Source organism: Ovis aries, chromosome 2 (genome assembly GCF_016772045.2).
Source record: "Ovis aries strain OAR_USU_Benz2616 breed Rambouillet chromosome 2, ARS-UI_Ramb_v3.0, whole genome shotgun sequence".
Taxonomy (NCBI): Eukaryota; Metazoa; Chordata; class Mammalia; order Artiodactyla; family Bovidae; genus Ovis; species Ovis aries.
The window spans coordinates 113,948,190-113,964,374 of record NC_056055.1 but is presented as its reverse complement, the minus strand read 5'-3'; the positions used below and the strand labels follow the sequence as shown (position 1 = coordinate 113,964,374).

General features: G+C 46.4%; 1 protein-coding gene across 1 annotated transcript in view; it reads left to right on the top strand.

Moving 5' to 3' along the window:
• CYFIP1 (cytoplasmic FMR1 interacting protein 1) overlaps window positions 1-16,185 on the top strand; it is a 105,233-nt gene that overhangs the window by 73,307 nt on the left and 15,741 nt on the right. The window contains 3 exon segments of the mRNA XM_042243577.1: window positions 1,038-1,157; window positions 2,872-3,071; window positions 12,239-12,326. Of these exon segments, the coding sequence (XP_042099511.1) occupies window positions 1,038-1,157; window positions 2,872-3,071; window positions 12,239-12,326 (408 nt within the window).

Genomic DNA, 16,185 nt, shown 5'->3' with positions numbered 1-16,185 from the left:
GGAGGAGCTTTTTCTTGGCCAGCATGAAGAGTAAGAATACAGTACTTGTTTTCTGTTTTTAAAAAATAATATATGTATGCTGCTGCTGCTGCTGCTGCTAAGTCACTTCAGTGGTGTCCGACTCTGTGTGACCCCATAGACGGCAGCCCACCAGGCTCCCCATCCCTGGGATTCTCCAGGCAAGAACACAGGAGAGGGTTGCCATTTCCTTCTCCAATGCATGAAAGTGAAAAGTGAAAGGGAAGTTGCTCAGTCGTGTCTGACTCTTCGCGACCCCATGGACTGCAGCCTACCAGGCTACCATGGGATTTTCCAGGCAAGAGTACTGGAGTGGGGTGCCATCTCCTTCTCCGAATATATGTATATGTAATCAAAAGAAAAATACAGAAAGTTGTAGGGAAAGTTTCATGTCATTCTATCTACAGATAGTGTTAGTCACTCAGTCATGTCTGACTCTTAGCGACCCCGTGAACTATATAGCCCTCCAGACTCCTCTGTCCATGCAATTCTCCAGGCAAGAATACTGGAGTGAGTTGCCATTCCCTCCTCCAGTCCACAGATAACTGCCATTCATATTTTGGGGCATTTTCACCAGGGTTTTGTCTGGAGCTTTATGTTATTGAAATGATACTGAGATATACCCTTGTTGTTACTACTCTGCAGTAGAGATGGAGGGGTTTTCTCTTATTCATCCCTGTGACACAGTGGAGGTAAGGCACACACAAGCCACTCTGCTGGGAGGCGGCCCTGAACCCATCACAAGGGGCGCACTAAGTGACAGGCCCAGGTTCTCCAGGAGGCTTGGCATCTCTGCCTGTGATACAAGCGTAAATTCGCTGCAATGAGTACTACAAAAAGTACTTCACAGCTTTGACTTGCAGAGTTTCAGCTCTAGGAAAATAGTGTATTTGATCATACTGCCATCTAAATTTCGTATGTTATTTGTCTTATCCTTTGGAATAGCTTTCTGGGAGTAGGTACATATTCTCTTGCTTGTTTGTTTTTTGTTGCTCACACTTTCCACCCTCTGTGCCCAGCTTCTGGGCAGGTCCATCGACCTCAATCGTCTGATTACCCAGCGCGTCTCCGCTGCCATGTACAAGTCCCTGGAACTGGCAATTGGGCGGTTTGAGAGTGAAGATCTGACATCAATAGTTGTAAGTGTGCCCCCTTCTTTCAGGTGCAGCATACGTGGGGGAGGACTGGTTGCAAGGACTGGAGCTGCTACTGCTTTCGTCATTATTGATAAATTGACCTGATTGTAGGTGAAGTTTTTGCATAGAACTCCAAAAGTGTGCACTAGAGAACACATAGTTACATCTTACTGTTGCGTAAGATATGGTAAAAGAGTAAAAGGTGAAAAGTTTTGAATTAAAAAGAATGAAGACAGACAAAAATGATTTGAGAGAAAATCATGTAGCAGATGAGATAGTGAAGATTCAACATAACGTGTCAGAGTTCCCTGAAGACAAAAACCAAATAATGAGGTGGAACAAACATTAAAAATGCTATTTTAAGAAAACTTTGATGAAATAAAAAACACAGTATAAATCCTTATTAGAAGCAAATCTCACATACCAGGGAAAACAGACCCAAAGTGGCTAGCACCAAGGACCATTATAGCGAACATTGTCGTATGGGACTTTTGAAGAAAAGGAAAGTCCTGTGGCTATCTGAGCAGAGTAATCAGGGAAAGAAAAATCCAGTTGTCCTCAGACCTGAGCTGGCAGAAAAGGAGGTGCAACGTAAGGATCTTTTTGCCAACTCTGCCTTCCAGGAATAATGGCTGCAGGCGCATGCTGATGAACTTGTGATAACTCCAGGAAAACTCTTTGTCCTTAGAAATCAGTAGTGGGTGAGGGCTGTCTCCTGGGCCCACCTCTGAGCAGAGCATCTCCACAGGAGTGAGCATGCTTCCCCATCCTTCCTCAGGATCCAGGCTTTCGGGATGTGAAGCCTAAACCAGCCTTCCCTTTAGCGTGGCTTGGACTTGGCCATAGTGTTTTCATGCCCTTGGTCTTTCATGACTTAGTGGAGTCTTTGACCAGTATAAACAGAATGCAAGTCACAGAGACCATTTTAAATTTACTTGTAGTAACATTAGAAAAGGAGAAAGAAATAGGGGGAATTGATTTTAATAATCTATTTTATTTAACCCAATATATCCAAAAGTCGACATTTTTACATATAATCGTTGTAAGAATTTTATTGGTGTGGATGTTTTATATTCTTTGTTTTCACATTTGGTTTCTGAAATCTGTATGTGTCTCACACATACTGCACAGCTCGGTTCAGGCCAGCCATGTCCTCGTTGCCATATGTGGTCAGTGGCTGCCACAGTGGATGGAACAGACCCGGGCAGGTCTGTGAAGGGGCTGTGTGAGAGCCCGGAAGGCCGCCTCTGCGCGTGCTGCCAGTGTTGCCGCACAGCTTTGGATTACCTAGGGTGTCTCAGGGAAGTGACTGAGGCTGACACCCGAGGACACACAGTCTATCATCAGTGCGGTAGACACGTCATGTTCTCTGCCCCGTGAAGGGTTTGGAGGATAGCGTGGGCCAGTAGCGGGTCACTGCTGTGGAGAATGGACAGGGGCCGTGGGGCGACGACTGCGGAAAGGAGGGGCATTTTAAGAGCACTGGAGAGGGCGTGATGAGTTTAGGTGTGAGCAGTAAGCTCGCATCACCTGTCAGAGCCCCACCATGTGGGTCCTGGGCCTCGCACGCTGACCCCACCTCCGTGCAGCACCTTCCTGTCCGTGTCCTGTCCTGCTCCGTCCGCCTCGAGCCCCCGCCACGGCCCTGCCCCTGGGAGGGTGAGGCCACCGTGCCGTACCCGACTCTTCTCACGTGCCTGGCTTTGTGGCCCCGTAGGAGCTGGATGGGCTCTTAGAAATCAACCGCATGACACACAGACTGCTGAGCAAGTTCCTGACTCTGGACAGCTTTGACGCCATGTTCCGGGAGGCCAACCACAACGTGTCTGCGCCCTACGGGAGGATCACCCTCCATGTCTTCTGGGAGCTCAACTATGACTTCCTGCCCAACTACTGCTACAACGGCTCCACCAACCGGTAAGCGTGCCGCCTCGCAGGCAGCCCCGGGTGCTCCTGCCCCTGGACATCGAGAAAGGACGGTCTCTGGGCCCATCCGCCCCGTGTACAGGGTACGCAGGCCCTCGTGATCTCCTCCGTTTGCATGTGCAGCCCAGGGCCAGCCCTTGGTTCTGTGGTTGTGGCTTCCATGTGCAGAACACGTGCAGGCCAGGGTTCCTATTGAGGGCACTCCTGTGGGGCCCGGGGTCAAAGCTGTGGTACACGTCGGTAGCAGCTGCTGGGTCTACCCCACCTCCATGCGTTTAGGTCTGCTGACAGTGGGATGGGCTGGGTGACTCGACACTTTCCATGCTTCCATTCTGGGATGCTGGAGCACGTGAGGGTCCAGTTAGCCTCCCTCCACCCATCTACCATTTCACTACTGTGCTGAACACATGAGTGGCCTGCTGGGTGGTGGCGTGCCTGCTGGCTGCAGTGTCGTGTGGTCCAGCCTCAGGGTACATCCGCAACCTGGGATGGCCCTGTGTCACTTCCAGCTCTGTGCAGAGCTTCATTTCTGCTGTGTCAGCACATGCCAGGGACACATGGGAACGTGTGTGTGTGTGAAAGAGAAAACGTGGGTGGGTGTGAGAAATAGGAGTGAGGGCAAATGAGGGTGTGTGTGAGAGACTATGTGTGTTTGAGCGTGATGACCACTTTTTTAAAGCAAATGTCTTTTGCTTTTACTTTGCTTCCCTGCTGCGTCTGAACATCCCTTCCCATTAAGTGTCAGCTTAATCACTACTGACTTTTAGTCCTAGATTTTTGTCTTAATCCGGGGTGCTGAGGTTCAACCCCAAGGGCAGAAGGGAGGCCCTCCTTCGGCGTGACAATACCTGCCGTTACCACTGTCTGTTTGGGACTCCAGGTTTGGTTTCCTTGTGGGAATGCGGGCCTGTTGCTGGTACATGGAGGTGTGCCGTCAGGACCACCATCTCAGCCCCAGGTAGCAGCAGGGGCATGTGGCCGTGGCCGCGAGAGCCACTGGTGAAGGAGCCCTGGCTGGCCGCCTTGGGTCAGGGGCCCTGTGCCCAGCCGGGTGCAATCCCCTGAAACCAAACCTAAGTTTGTTTTAGGGTTGGAATTAACTAGAAAAATATTTTTATTACACAAGTAATGCATCATAATTGTGGAAAAGCTAGAAGTCATGTGTGTGTTTGTGTGTGTGTATGTGTGTATGGAATATTATGGGGAAAATAATTAAATCCCTAGAGATTTCCCTTGTAAAATGTCTGTCTTTTAGAGTTTTTGCCATACAGGCAAATATACATGTGTACTTTTTATTTTGCAGAAATGGAGGCCTACTGTTAAATTGACATTCTTTTTTTCGCATCATATGTCACAGTGAAGGGTATTCTGTGTTAGTAAGGGTGCATACATGCTTATTTTGCATTTGAAAATCTAATTCATGGCCATTTGCAAGATTTTCTTTGCTTTGGTTGTCTGTTTGGAACTTTGGGAGTTAGTTTCTGTTGTGTCTGTTAACAGGCTTCCCTGGTACCTGAACTGATAAAGAATCTGCCTGCCCCTGGGGAAGGGATGGCCGTCCACTCCAGCATTCTTGGGTTTCCCTTGGGGCTCAGCTGGTAAAGAATCTGCCTGCCCCTGGGGAAGTGATGGCTGCCCAGTCCAGTGTTCTTGGGATTCCCTTGGGGCTCAGCTAGTAAAGAATCTGCCTGCCCCTGGGGAAGGGATGGCTGCCCAGTCCAGCGTTCTTGGGCTTCCCTTGGGCCTCAGCTGGTAAAGAATCTGCCTGCCCCTGGGGAAGGGACGGCTGCCCACTCCAGTGTTTTGGGCTTCCCTTGGGGCTCAGCTGGTAAGGAATCTGCCTGCAATGTGGGAGACCTGGGTTTGATCCCTAGGTTGGGAAGATCCCCTGGAGAAGGTAACAGCTCTCTACTCCAGTATTCTGGCCTAGAAAATTCCATGGACTGTATAGTCCATAGAGTCGCAAAGAGTTGGGCTCGACTGAGCAACTTTCACTTTCACTGTGTCCCTAAAATTATTTTGCCTAGTGCTTAAAACTGGCATCTCCCAGACCGAAATGCAACAGAACCCTGTTATAGACGAACTGAGAGAATATGTTACAGTGGGGGCAGGGGCTGGAGGGTTAGAATCAGGAACATAAGGAGTTTTACTTTTTTTCTCTATTTTAGATTGCATTTTTGATCATCTAGCATTTTGTCACCCTTTAAAGAATTCCCAGAGATCTTGGAAAAGGAACAATTGAAGATGTTCCCTGGGCCCCCTTTGTGGCCCCTGCACTGCATGTGCACAGCACCGGCCTGTTCTGGTCATCTTAGTGACATCCCAGCGGGTTGAGGGCTCGGGAACAACAGGAGCTGTGCGGAAGGGCTGCGGGGTGGCGGGGTGGGGGCTCAAGCGAAACTTACCTGATGGTGGATTGAGTCACTGCGTTTTCTGAAAACCCTCCAGGCATGATGAGTGGTGAGTGTGAAGTTAGGAAAAGAGGTTTATGCTGAGGCCTTGCTTGCCAAGCTGGGCTCACGTGGGTGCCCTCGCCTGATGGAGGCTGATTCTGGGGAGCAAGCCACCAGCCAGGCCGCATGTCCTGCTAGCAGCAGGAGTCTTGTTATCAGAGACAAGGTTGCCAGGACTCAGGTCAGGAAGTGGTGCCAGTGGCCTTAGCAGGAGTGGGACCAGCTCCAGGCTGTAAAGCTGTTGGTGTGGAGGACGCTGCGGCACAGGATGTATGAACTGACTTGAGGCCCCTCTGCCCTCAGTCCCCTTAGCCCGTCCCGTGTTAGAGCTCATGTGAACAGCCTCAAGTGGAGGCTGCCTTCACCTGGCGGTGTTTGTTCCTGCCTCCCAGGAGGTGCTGATACGCGGCTTTACTCTAGGCTCTTGAAGCCTATGCCACCTTCAGCAGGCTTGGTGATCACAAGGAAATACAGTTTCACACACATAGGAGCTGCAGTCTGGCAGGGGCCAGCATAAAGTGACATCAGCCTTCTTGGGCCCAGAAACCCATGTGCAGTTCAGAGATACCATCTTCACCAGAGCAGTTCTGGTGGCCTTCACCTTTCTTAGCGTTGGCAAAGCCAATTACTTCTGTGTTTTTAGCAGTCTTCTAGTAGATCCCATAGAGCTTCATTATCTGGAAAAGACAGTGAAAAATAGGATTTTATATCTCCACCCTGCATGTGGAAACCTGAGAAGACAGACAAAACTGCCATCCAGTATCGTAATTCTACGCTGAGGGTTTTCTGAGAGCTGCTTGCAGGAAATCGCACTCCGTTTGTTTCTTGTCATACCTACTTATGAAATGCTGCTCATTTCTGCTTAGTAATGTAGGCCTGGTGACTCTGGGAGGTCACATGGGGTGACACGTGACTTAAATTTAACCCGTACAGCTACTGATTTTGACAGTGTGATAGCCCTCAAAGTAAGCCAGCTGTTGGGAAGAGTCTGCCTGTTTGGCAGCAAGACTGCTGAGGAGGGAGCAGTGTACCATGGGGTGTCCCATCACTGCTGCTATAACATCCATCCCTTCGTTAGGGTGCTGCTTATGCTAACTTGCTTCAGTTTTGTCCGATGCTGTGACCCCACGGACTGCAGCCTGCCAGGCTCCTCTGTCCATGGGATTCTCCAGGCAAGACTCTGGAGTGGGTTGCCATTCCCTCTTCCAGGGAATCTTCCCGGTTAGGTTGCTGGCTGCCAAATTTCTCTACTGACATGTTTCCATTTTTCTGTTTGAAATTTGTAAGTAATGTTTAGGGGGAGATAATCTAAAACTTTGAAAATGGTTCCTTATTAAAACTTGACCCACTAACCTGAACATCTGTTGATGATTCTTACCCAAATAATTATCCCTGTGGTGTTTGAACAGTGGTGATTTTCTAACCTTGTCATTCCATCTGCAGTTATTCGTTGGCATTCTGCTGTACATGTTAGCATTTTTTATTTATTATTAGTAAGGATGTGGGGATTTTAATACAGGGTTATAATCTGTTACTGTCATGACTTGGTTTTAGGTTTTATGGCTCACATCTGTCTTGTCTTGGCGGGGGGGAGCCCCTTCTGCCTCATTTCTCTGTCTTCTTGGCTGTCCCATGATTCTTAAGCCTTCCATTGTGTGTAACAGAAGAAGTCCCAAATGCATTTTAGGATTATCCTTCTTTATTCTTGTAATCTGTGAGTCAGTGATTCCTTTTCATGGAGAATATTTTAAAATTAAGCAGAGTCTGAGTGTTAGGCGTGCTCGCTGCTGCTGGGGTGTCCCTGTTCTCGCCTCCTTTCAGTGGTCAGAGCTGGGAAGGACTTGCACCTGTGCTGTTCCAGATTCCTGGGGCTGCCAGGACAAGTTGTCACAAACTGGGGGGCTTAAAACAACAGAAAGGTATTCTCTCACAGTTCCGGATGCTGAACATCCGAAACCAAGGTGCTGGCAGGGCTGTGCTCCTCTGAGCCCGGGTGGGGCCCTCTCCTGGTCTCTGCTGCCTCTGGTGTAGCCAGCCGCCCTTGGCCTGCAGCTGCGCGGCTCTAGTCTCCACTTTTGTTGGCCTGTGGCATTTTCCTCACATGTCTCTCCCCCTCTTCTGTGAGGAAATGAGTCATGTTACATTGAATTAGGGGCTCACTCTGCTCTAGCATGACTTCATCTTAATTAATTCCATCTGCAACAACCGTGTTTCTGAATAAGAGCACATTCTGAGGTGCTAGTAATTCAGACTTCAGGTTGTCTTCTGGAGGGACACAACCCCATAATGTGTATGTGTGTGCCTCCTTGTATCCAGGCTTCCCAGGTGGTGCTAGTGGTTAAGGAACCTGCCTGCTAATGCAAGAGATATAAGAGACACAGGTTCAGTCCTTTGGTTGGGAAGATCCCCTGGAGGAGAGCATGGCAACCCACTCCGGTATTCTATGCCTGGAGACTCCCGTGGAGAGAGGAGCCTGGCAGGCTCCCTACTCCAGTATTCTGGCCTAGAAAATTCCATGGACTGTATAGTCCGTAGGGTCACAAAGAGTCAGACGTGACTGAAGAGACTTAGCACGCGCGCATACTACTTGTTCGGGTGGCTCAGCTGGTAAAGAATCTGCCTGCAATGTGGGAGACCTGGGTTCAGTCCCTGGGTTGGGAAGATCCCTTGGAGAAGGCAAAGGCTACCCATTCCTGTATTCTGGCCTGGAGAATTCTATACAGTCCATGGGGTCGCAAAGAATCGGACGACTGAGTGACTTTCAGTTCACTCGCATGTCACTTGTACCCAGCTCTCTCTATATTGAAACCATGGATTTACACAGCTTTGTCTTCAATTCCAGGTCAGCGACACAGGCTTCATTTCCATTTTTTAACTTCTTTCTGTACTGAGAATTCTTATTTTGTCATTCTTAATGTATTTATGCATTTGCTTAATTCCGGGACATGAAGAAAGTCGTTTCAGAATTACTTAACCTTTTGACTGTGAAGCACAAACCTATTCACTAGAATTCAGCGTTTGTTCCCATTTTTTTGTCTTTAGATTGAGAAATGTGTATAATCAAAATGTGATGTTTAAAAGTTACTTGAGATAATGGAGTAACAGGGTTTGAATTTACTCTTTCACCTTAAACAAGTAGAAAACTGGACAGCATTTATGAAACAACTATTTCCGCCAGATGTTTCCTGGAGGGAAAGGAAATGAAGGATGGAGCTGTGTGGTTCCTTGGCTTCCTACCTGAAAGCACTTTGGAGGTCTTGCTTGGTGGAGGAGACAAAGAAGCTGAGATGGCTGGATGTGCACGGCAGAGTATGGGAGAGCAGAGAGATATCAGAGGAAGAGCTCCTGACACCAACTTAGGAGCCCTTTGTGTCTGTTAGTTACCCAGTCGTGTCCGGACTTTTTGCGACCCCATGGACTATAGCCTCCCAGAATCCTGTGTCCATGGGATTCTCCAGGCAAGAATACTGGGGTGGGTTGCCATTTCCTTCTCCAGAGGATCTTCCAACCCAGGGATCAAACCTGGGTGTCCTGCATTACAGACAGATTCTTTATCATCTGAGGCACCAGGAAGCCCAGTCTTTGCTTGAATATGTGTTTTGTGTGTGTGCGTGTGCGTGTGCGTTGGTTTGGTGGTTTTTTGGTGTTTTTTGGGGGGAGGGGAGGCTGTACCCATAGCATTCCGGGTCTCAGCTCCCTGACCACCTGTGAAACCTGTTTCTGCTGCGACGGCAGCACAGGGTGGTGACCGCTGGGCCACCAGGGAAATCCTCATTCCTGAATATTGAACTGTGTGAGCTAAGTGGGGCGCCGCAAGGCTGGTAGAAGAACAGCTGCCAGGGAACTGCAGATGGAATTGTTTCCAGAGCTCACCAGGACTAGGAGTCATTTGAGGCCGCCTGTAAGAGTGGGGAGAGCTCCCTGAATACCCAGGCATTGGGTAGAGTCGCCAGCAGGGCCTGTCTTAGTGCCAGCACTAGGGCAGTGACTACTCTGTGTGCTGTGCCTAGTCACTCAGTCGTGTCCGACTCTGTGACCCTGTGGACTCTAGCCCACCAGGCTCCTCTGTCCATGGGGATTCTCCGGGCAAGAATACTGGAGTAGGTTGCCATGCCCTCCAGAGGATCTTCCCAACCCAGGTCTCCCATATTTCGGGTGGATTTTTTTAAATTAGTTAATTTATTTATTTGACTGCACCAGGTCTTAGTTGCAGCATGTGGGATCGAGTTCCCTGACCAGGGATTGAACTTAGGGCCCCTGAATTGGGAGCCTGGAGTCTTAGCCACTGGACTACCAGGGAAGTCCCTCAGGTGGATTTTTTACCATCTGAGCCACCAGGGAAGCCCAAGAATACTGGAGTGGGTAGCCTATCTCTTCTCCAGGGGAACTTCCTGACCCAGGAATCGAACTGGGGTCTCCTGAGTTGCAGGTGGATTCTTTATCAGCTGAGCTACCTGGCAAGCCCAGTGGCTACTTTACACTCTAACAGACCAGCTGACTTGCAAGTAGTTTAACCATCTACCTCCCCAAATTCAGCATTCTTTAAAAGTTAAGGACAAAATCCAGCCACTCAGCACTGTAGTGTTTCCACGTCAATGTGCTCAGAGCCACAGGCCGCTCCTTCCCTTGGTTGCAAATGTTTGTTTCATGAGCTGTTAGTGTTTTGACAGTTATACTTTTTTAATATGTTAATCAGGTTCTTAGAATTTAATAATTAACAAATCCATGACTTTTAAAAAATTTTTATATTTTAGTTGAAAGATAATTACTTTACAGAATTTGTTGTTTTCTGTCAAACCTCAACATGAATCAGCCATAGATATACATATATCCCCTCCCTCTTGAAGGCCCCTCCCAACACCCTCTCCATCCCACCACTCTAGGTTGATACAGAGCCCCTGTTTTGAGTTTCCAGAGACAAATAGCAAATTTTACATGTTTCCATGAAACAAAGTAACAAAATTTCCATGTTACTGTCTCCATATATCTCACCCTCTCCTCCCCTCTCCTCATGTCCATAAGTCTATTCCCTATGTCTGTTACTCCAATGCTGCCCTGCAAATAAATTCTTCAGTATCTTTTTTGTAGATTTCATATATATATGTTAGTATAGGATATTTATCTTTCTCTCTCTGACTTATTTCACTCTGTATAATAGGCTCTAGGTTCATAGGCCTCATCAGAACTGACTCGAATGCACTCCTTCTTATGGCTAATATTCCGTGTGTATATGTACCGCAACTTCTTTATCCATTCATCTATCGATGGACATCTAGGACATCCGCTTCCATGTTCTAGCTACTGTAAATAGTGCTGTAATGAACAGTGGGATACATGTGTCTTTTTCAGTTTTAGTTTCCTCAGGGTTTATGCCTAGGAGTGGGATTTCTGGGTCATATGGTGGTTTTATTCTTAGTTTTTTAAGGAATCTCTGTACCATCTTCCATAGTGGCTGTATCAGTTTACATCCCAACCAACAGTACAAGAGCGTTCCCTTTTCTCCACACCCTCTCCAGCGTTTATTGTTTGTAGACTTTTTGCTGATGGCCATCTGATTGGTATGAAGTGATATCTCATTGTAGTTTTGATTTACATTTCTCTATTAATAAGCGATATTGAACATCTTTTCATCTGTTTGTTAGCCATCTGTATGTCTTCTTTGGAGAAATGTCTGTTTAGGTCTTTTTCCCACTTTGTGATTGGGTTGTTTGTTTTTCTGGTATTGAGTTGTATGAGCTGCTTGGCTTACTTTTGTTTTTATTTCCATTACTCTAGGAGATGGGTCATAGAGGATCTTGCTTTGATTTATGTCATCTAGTGCTCTGCCTATGTTTTCCTCTAGGAGTTTTATAGTTTCTGGTCTTACATTTGGGTCTTTAATCCATTTTGAGTTAATCTCTGTATATGGTGTTAGGAAATGTTCTAATTTGATTCTTTTACATGTAGCTGTCCAGTTTTCCCAGCAACATTTATTGAAGAGGCTGTCTTTGCCCCATTGTATATTCTTGCCTCCTTTGTCAAAAATTAGGTACCCATAGGTGCATGGGTTTATTTCTGGCCTTTCCATCTTGTTACATTGGTCTATATTTCTGTTTTTGTACCAGTACCATACTGTCTTGATGACTATAGTTTTTTAGTATCTAGGACTAGTTTTTTTATCATGCTTCTTTGTGAGAGTTTAATATGTTTAAGTGAACCCTTCTGATGAAACTTAGTAATTTTGATATTTCTGCTTTAAGATCCAACTGTTTCATTTTCAGTGGCTCCTAATCCATTATGAAGCCACAGTCTCTTGGCTCCGCAAGTGTGTTTTTGGACTCATCTTCTGTTAGCTTGTACCCAGTGACCTAAGTGACCACATCACTGCCCAAATCTGCCTTCCTACTCCTGTCCCCTGGCATCATTGCTGTGTCCACAGGCCCCTTTTCAGAAGATGAATAAGGCCTGAAATGGTTCTGGTGCCCACTCTGGAGACTCTCTTTATGTTCTAGAAGGGTCCTGGTGTTCTCAGTCTGTTTCTTTGAACTTTGAATACATTTATCAAACTTCAGAGTATTTATAGCTCATTCCTAATATGGGTTTTGATTTCCTATGTGATGATTAATTGGGAGGAAGAGTTCATTGATGAGTAATAGAAAAGTTCTCAATTTTGAAGAAGTACCATTAAATTTTTGATTTTCTTTTCTCTTTTAAAACCTTGTTTAGATTTGTTCGGACAGTATTACCATTTTCTCAAGAATTTCAAAGAGATAAACAGCCAAATGCACAACCTCAGTATTTGCATGGATCAAAGGTAAGTTCTTTTATGTTTATATTATGATTTTCAAGTTCACAGTGAAGTGTATTTTGAAGTTTAGTTTGAATCAGTTTAGTTGCAATAATTTAAATGTATCATGCCACATAGGGCTTTCCAGGTGGCTCAGTGGTAAAGAATCTGCCTGCCAATGCAGGAGATGTGGGTTTGATCTCTCGGTTGGGAATATCCTCTGGAAGAAAAAATGGCAACCCACTCCAGTATTCTTACGTGGAGAATCCCATGGACAGAGAAGCCTGGCGGGCTACAGTCCGTAGGGTAGCAAACACATGACTGAGTGACTAAGGACACGTACATCCTGCCACATACGAAACGCGACTGTATCCTCAGTCAGCACCGTTCAAAGCTGTAATGTGGTGCTGCCCTAAGTGTGGCCGTGGGAGTGCACAGAATCCCAGGAGGCCATCCGTATTCATCAGTGTTTAAATATTCTTACTTGTAGGAAGTCAGACTCCTAAGGAAATAAGTCAGACAAGTGCAAAGTGAAGTATGTTACAGGGGCAATAATACATCATCGTCATGAAAAGCATGGCAGCAGACTAACTGACCACAGCACCTGCCTCACAGGTTCGGGGCTGGGGGTTAGAGATGAAAGCCCCCTGCTCAGTACTACTGCTGAGCAGCTGTGCAGGTAGGACAGGTGACGGGTGGGGTGGAACATGCGGCCCAAGACTCTGCCTCTTCCCCACACCCAGGTGACGTCTATGCTCTGGGACTGCACAGGAAAGCATTGTCATGGTGTCTGAGCTGCTGGTGGGGTGAAGCTGGGTGCCCAGCCCACCCTTTAAATTGGGAGGTTGGGAGCCTCCTTAGAGTGTGAGGCTTTCATGTCCATCCTCTCACTGCAGATGTAGTGGAACTCAGACGTGCAGCAGTGTTTACACCTTGGAAATGGGTAGATAATACAGTTTGGGCTCATGTGTGGGTTCAGCCTTCCTCCACCACTTGGTAAGGGCATGAAGTGGATAACTTTAAAAGGACAAGAATAAGTCCTCTAATGCACCTCCTTTTGGAATTAAAATACAGCGTTTAACCCCCTTGGAACTAAAAGAAGTTTTATGTAATTTTTGTAGACAGAACTAGAAACTTTGGTGATTAAGATAGAAATTTCTGGAGAAGAAAGTGGCAGCTTGCTCCAGTATTCTTGCCTGCGAAATTTCATGGACAGAGGAACCTGGTGGGCTGTAGTCCATGGGAGTCACAAAAGAGTCAGACACAACTTAGTGACTAAACAACAAAACTGTACTCACGTTTGCACTCCCTCCCAACCTTGGAAACCAGTCCACGGCCACCCCTTGCTGACGAGAGTATGTTCAGCTGCCAAAGATGAAGTCAGTAATAATAGCTTGATTATCTTTAGTGCTAATGAGCTGAACTCACAAGTTTCAAATAGATTCAGGATGGTGTCATCGTCTTTGGGTAGTGAAATGACACCACCTTGCTTTGTTTGGGGCAAATTCAAGAAAAAGAAGAAAATAGAATATCTGTGTGAAACAACTCTACAGCAGTGCTCTCAGACTTTACCATGCTCTCGATGTGATTCGCCTGGACTGCAAGAAGACCAAACGGTCCTAAAGGAAACCAACCCTTAATATTCACTGGAAGGACTGATACTGAAGCTGAAGGTCCAATACTTTGGCCACCTGATATGAAGAGCCAACTCACTGGAAAAGACCCTGATGCTGGGAAAGATTGAGGGCAGGAGGAGAACGTGACAGAGGATGAGGTGGTTAGAGGGCATCACCAATTCAGTGGATATAAACTTGAGCAAACTCCAGGACATAGTGGAGGACAGAGGAGCCTGGTGTGCTGTGGTCCATGAGGTCACAAAGAGTTGGAAGCAACATAGCAACAACAGTGTGATTCTGACAGAATTCTAGCATCACCGATTCAATGGACATGAATTTGTGCAAATTTCAGGAGATAGGAGAGGGCAGAGGAGACTGGTGGGCTACAGTCAGTCCGTGGGGTTGTGGAGAGTCAGACATGATTTCATGACTGAACAACAACAGAGGTGAGCAGGAGGCAAGAAGAATCAGGCTTCCTAGAAGAGGAGTCACACAGCTGTTTTTGCTTGAGTAGGTTATTTCAAAGTGGCAAGTGACATATCCAGCTTCTTTGCCAAACTGGTCCTCTGCCATCTTCAACACTTGCCTCCCAAGGAGTGTTCCCTGTACATAAACACTAACTGTACAGTTTGGGTGTATTGAAGGAGATGGGGTGGGGAGAATATGCAATATGCAGGGTGAGAAACAAAACAGACCTGCACCATAATATTAGGAAGTAACACACGGGAAATTAATTTGGCAGCTGTCCCATACATTTCAAGTGGAACACAACTTTCTAACTATAATTTTCCACTTGCCAGTACAATGAAAACAGTACTTCAGGAGAGTAAGTTTACTGTACATCATCAGTGGTAAAATTAACAGGGCTTATACTTTAAAGATTGTGAAGAATAGGGAATGTATTTATTTTTTAATTTGCTTTTACTATAGCCAGAAAGTATTTGAGTATCTCTCTTCTGGGACAGTTCACGGCTATCAGAAACACATATTATGTGATGCAAAGCAGATAGAACACATGTCATTGTCACAAAACCCTTGTTTTTTTTTTGATGGGATATTTATTATTGTCATTTACTCCATAAGGGTGACTACTGCTGGAATCCACATCAGAAAAGAGCAGAGAGAAAGTTCTGGGACTTCCCTGGTGGTCCAGTGGTTAACACTGTGCTTCCACTGCGGAGAGCACTGGTTCAGTCCCTGATCAGGGAACTAAGATCCCACATGCCAGGTGTTGCAGCCAAAAAAAGAAAAGAAAAATGAAGGTTGTGCCACCAGTCTCTGGCACTCCAGGCAAAGCCAGCCTCCAGGAACGGAGCCAGGAAAAGCCTGATTTTACATGTCAGTGGGTTTCCAGCTTTCTACTCATGTAAGAAACAAGGTGTGATATCCCAGTTTTCCTTTTGGTTCAAGTGTAGTCACTCTAGAACCGGTTCTTTTGAGAGGCAGTGAGATTCTAGATGTTCATGGCTCAGAATGCAGAGTTCATTGCTCAGGAGAAAAAGGAAACACCTAAAACAGCCTCCATAAGCCTTGAGGATAGAATGATCCCCCGAGAGTTGATGACTGATGAGAGGTTTCACACTTCCTCCTTGGAAGGAAAGCTACGACAAATCTAGATAGCATATTAAAAAGCAGAGACATCACTTTGCCGAAAAAGGTCCATATAGTTAAAGCTGTGGTTTTTCCAGTAGTTATGTACAAATGTGAGTTGGACCATAAAGAAGGCTGAGTGCTGAAGTATTGATTCTTTTGAACTACAGTGTTGGAGAAGACTCTTGAGATTCCCTTGGACTGAAGGAGGTCCTAAAGGAAATCAACCTGGAATATTCATTGGAAGGACTGCTGCTGGAGATTAAGGTCCAGTGCTTTGGCCACCTGATATGACGAGGTTGACTCATTGGAAAAGACCTTGATGCTTGGAAAGATTGAAGGCAAAAGGAGAGTATGAGACAGAGGCAGAGGACGAGACAGTTAGATAGCACCAGCAGACATGAATTTGAGCAAACTCTCAGAGATAGTGAAGGATAGGGAAGCCTGGCGTGCTACACTCAATGGGGTCACAAAGAGTTGGACAGTACTTAGCAACTGAACAACAACAACTCCTGAGGATATTCATTCAGAGCTCAACAACCAGACTTGCTAGACGAGGTCTTCAGAATCTTCTTGTCCTGATGTAGTTCTCTGTGTCTGTAGAGGAAATATTTAAGACAATTATAAGAGGGGAAGGGGAAAGAATACAGAGTCCTAAAAGGAGAAATCCTAAAACACTT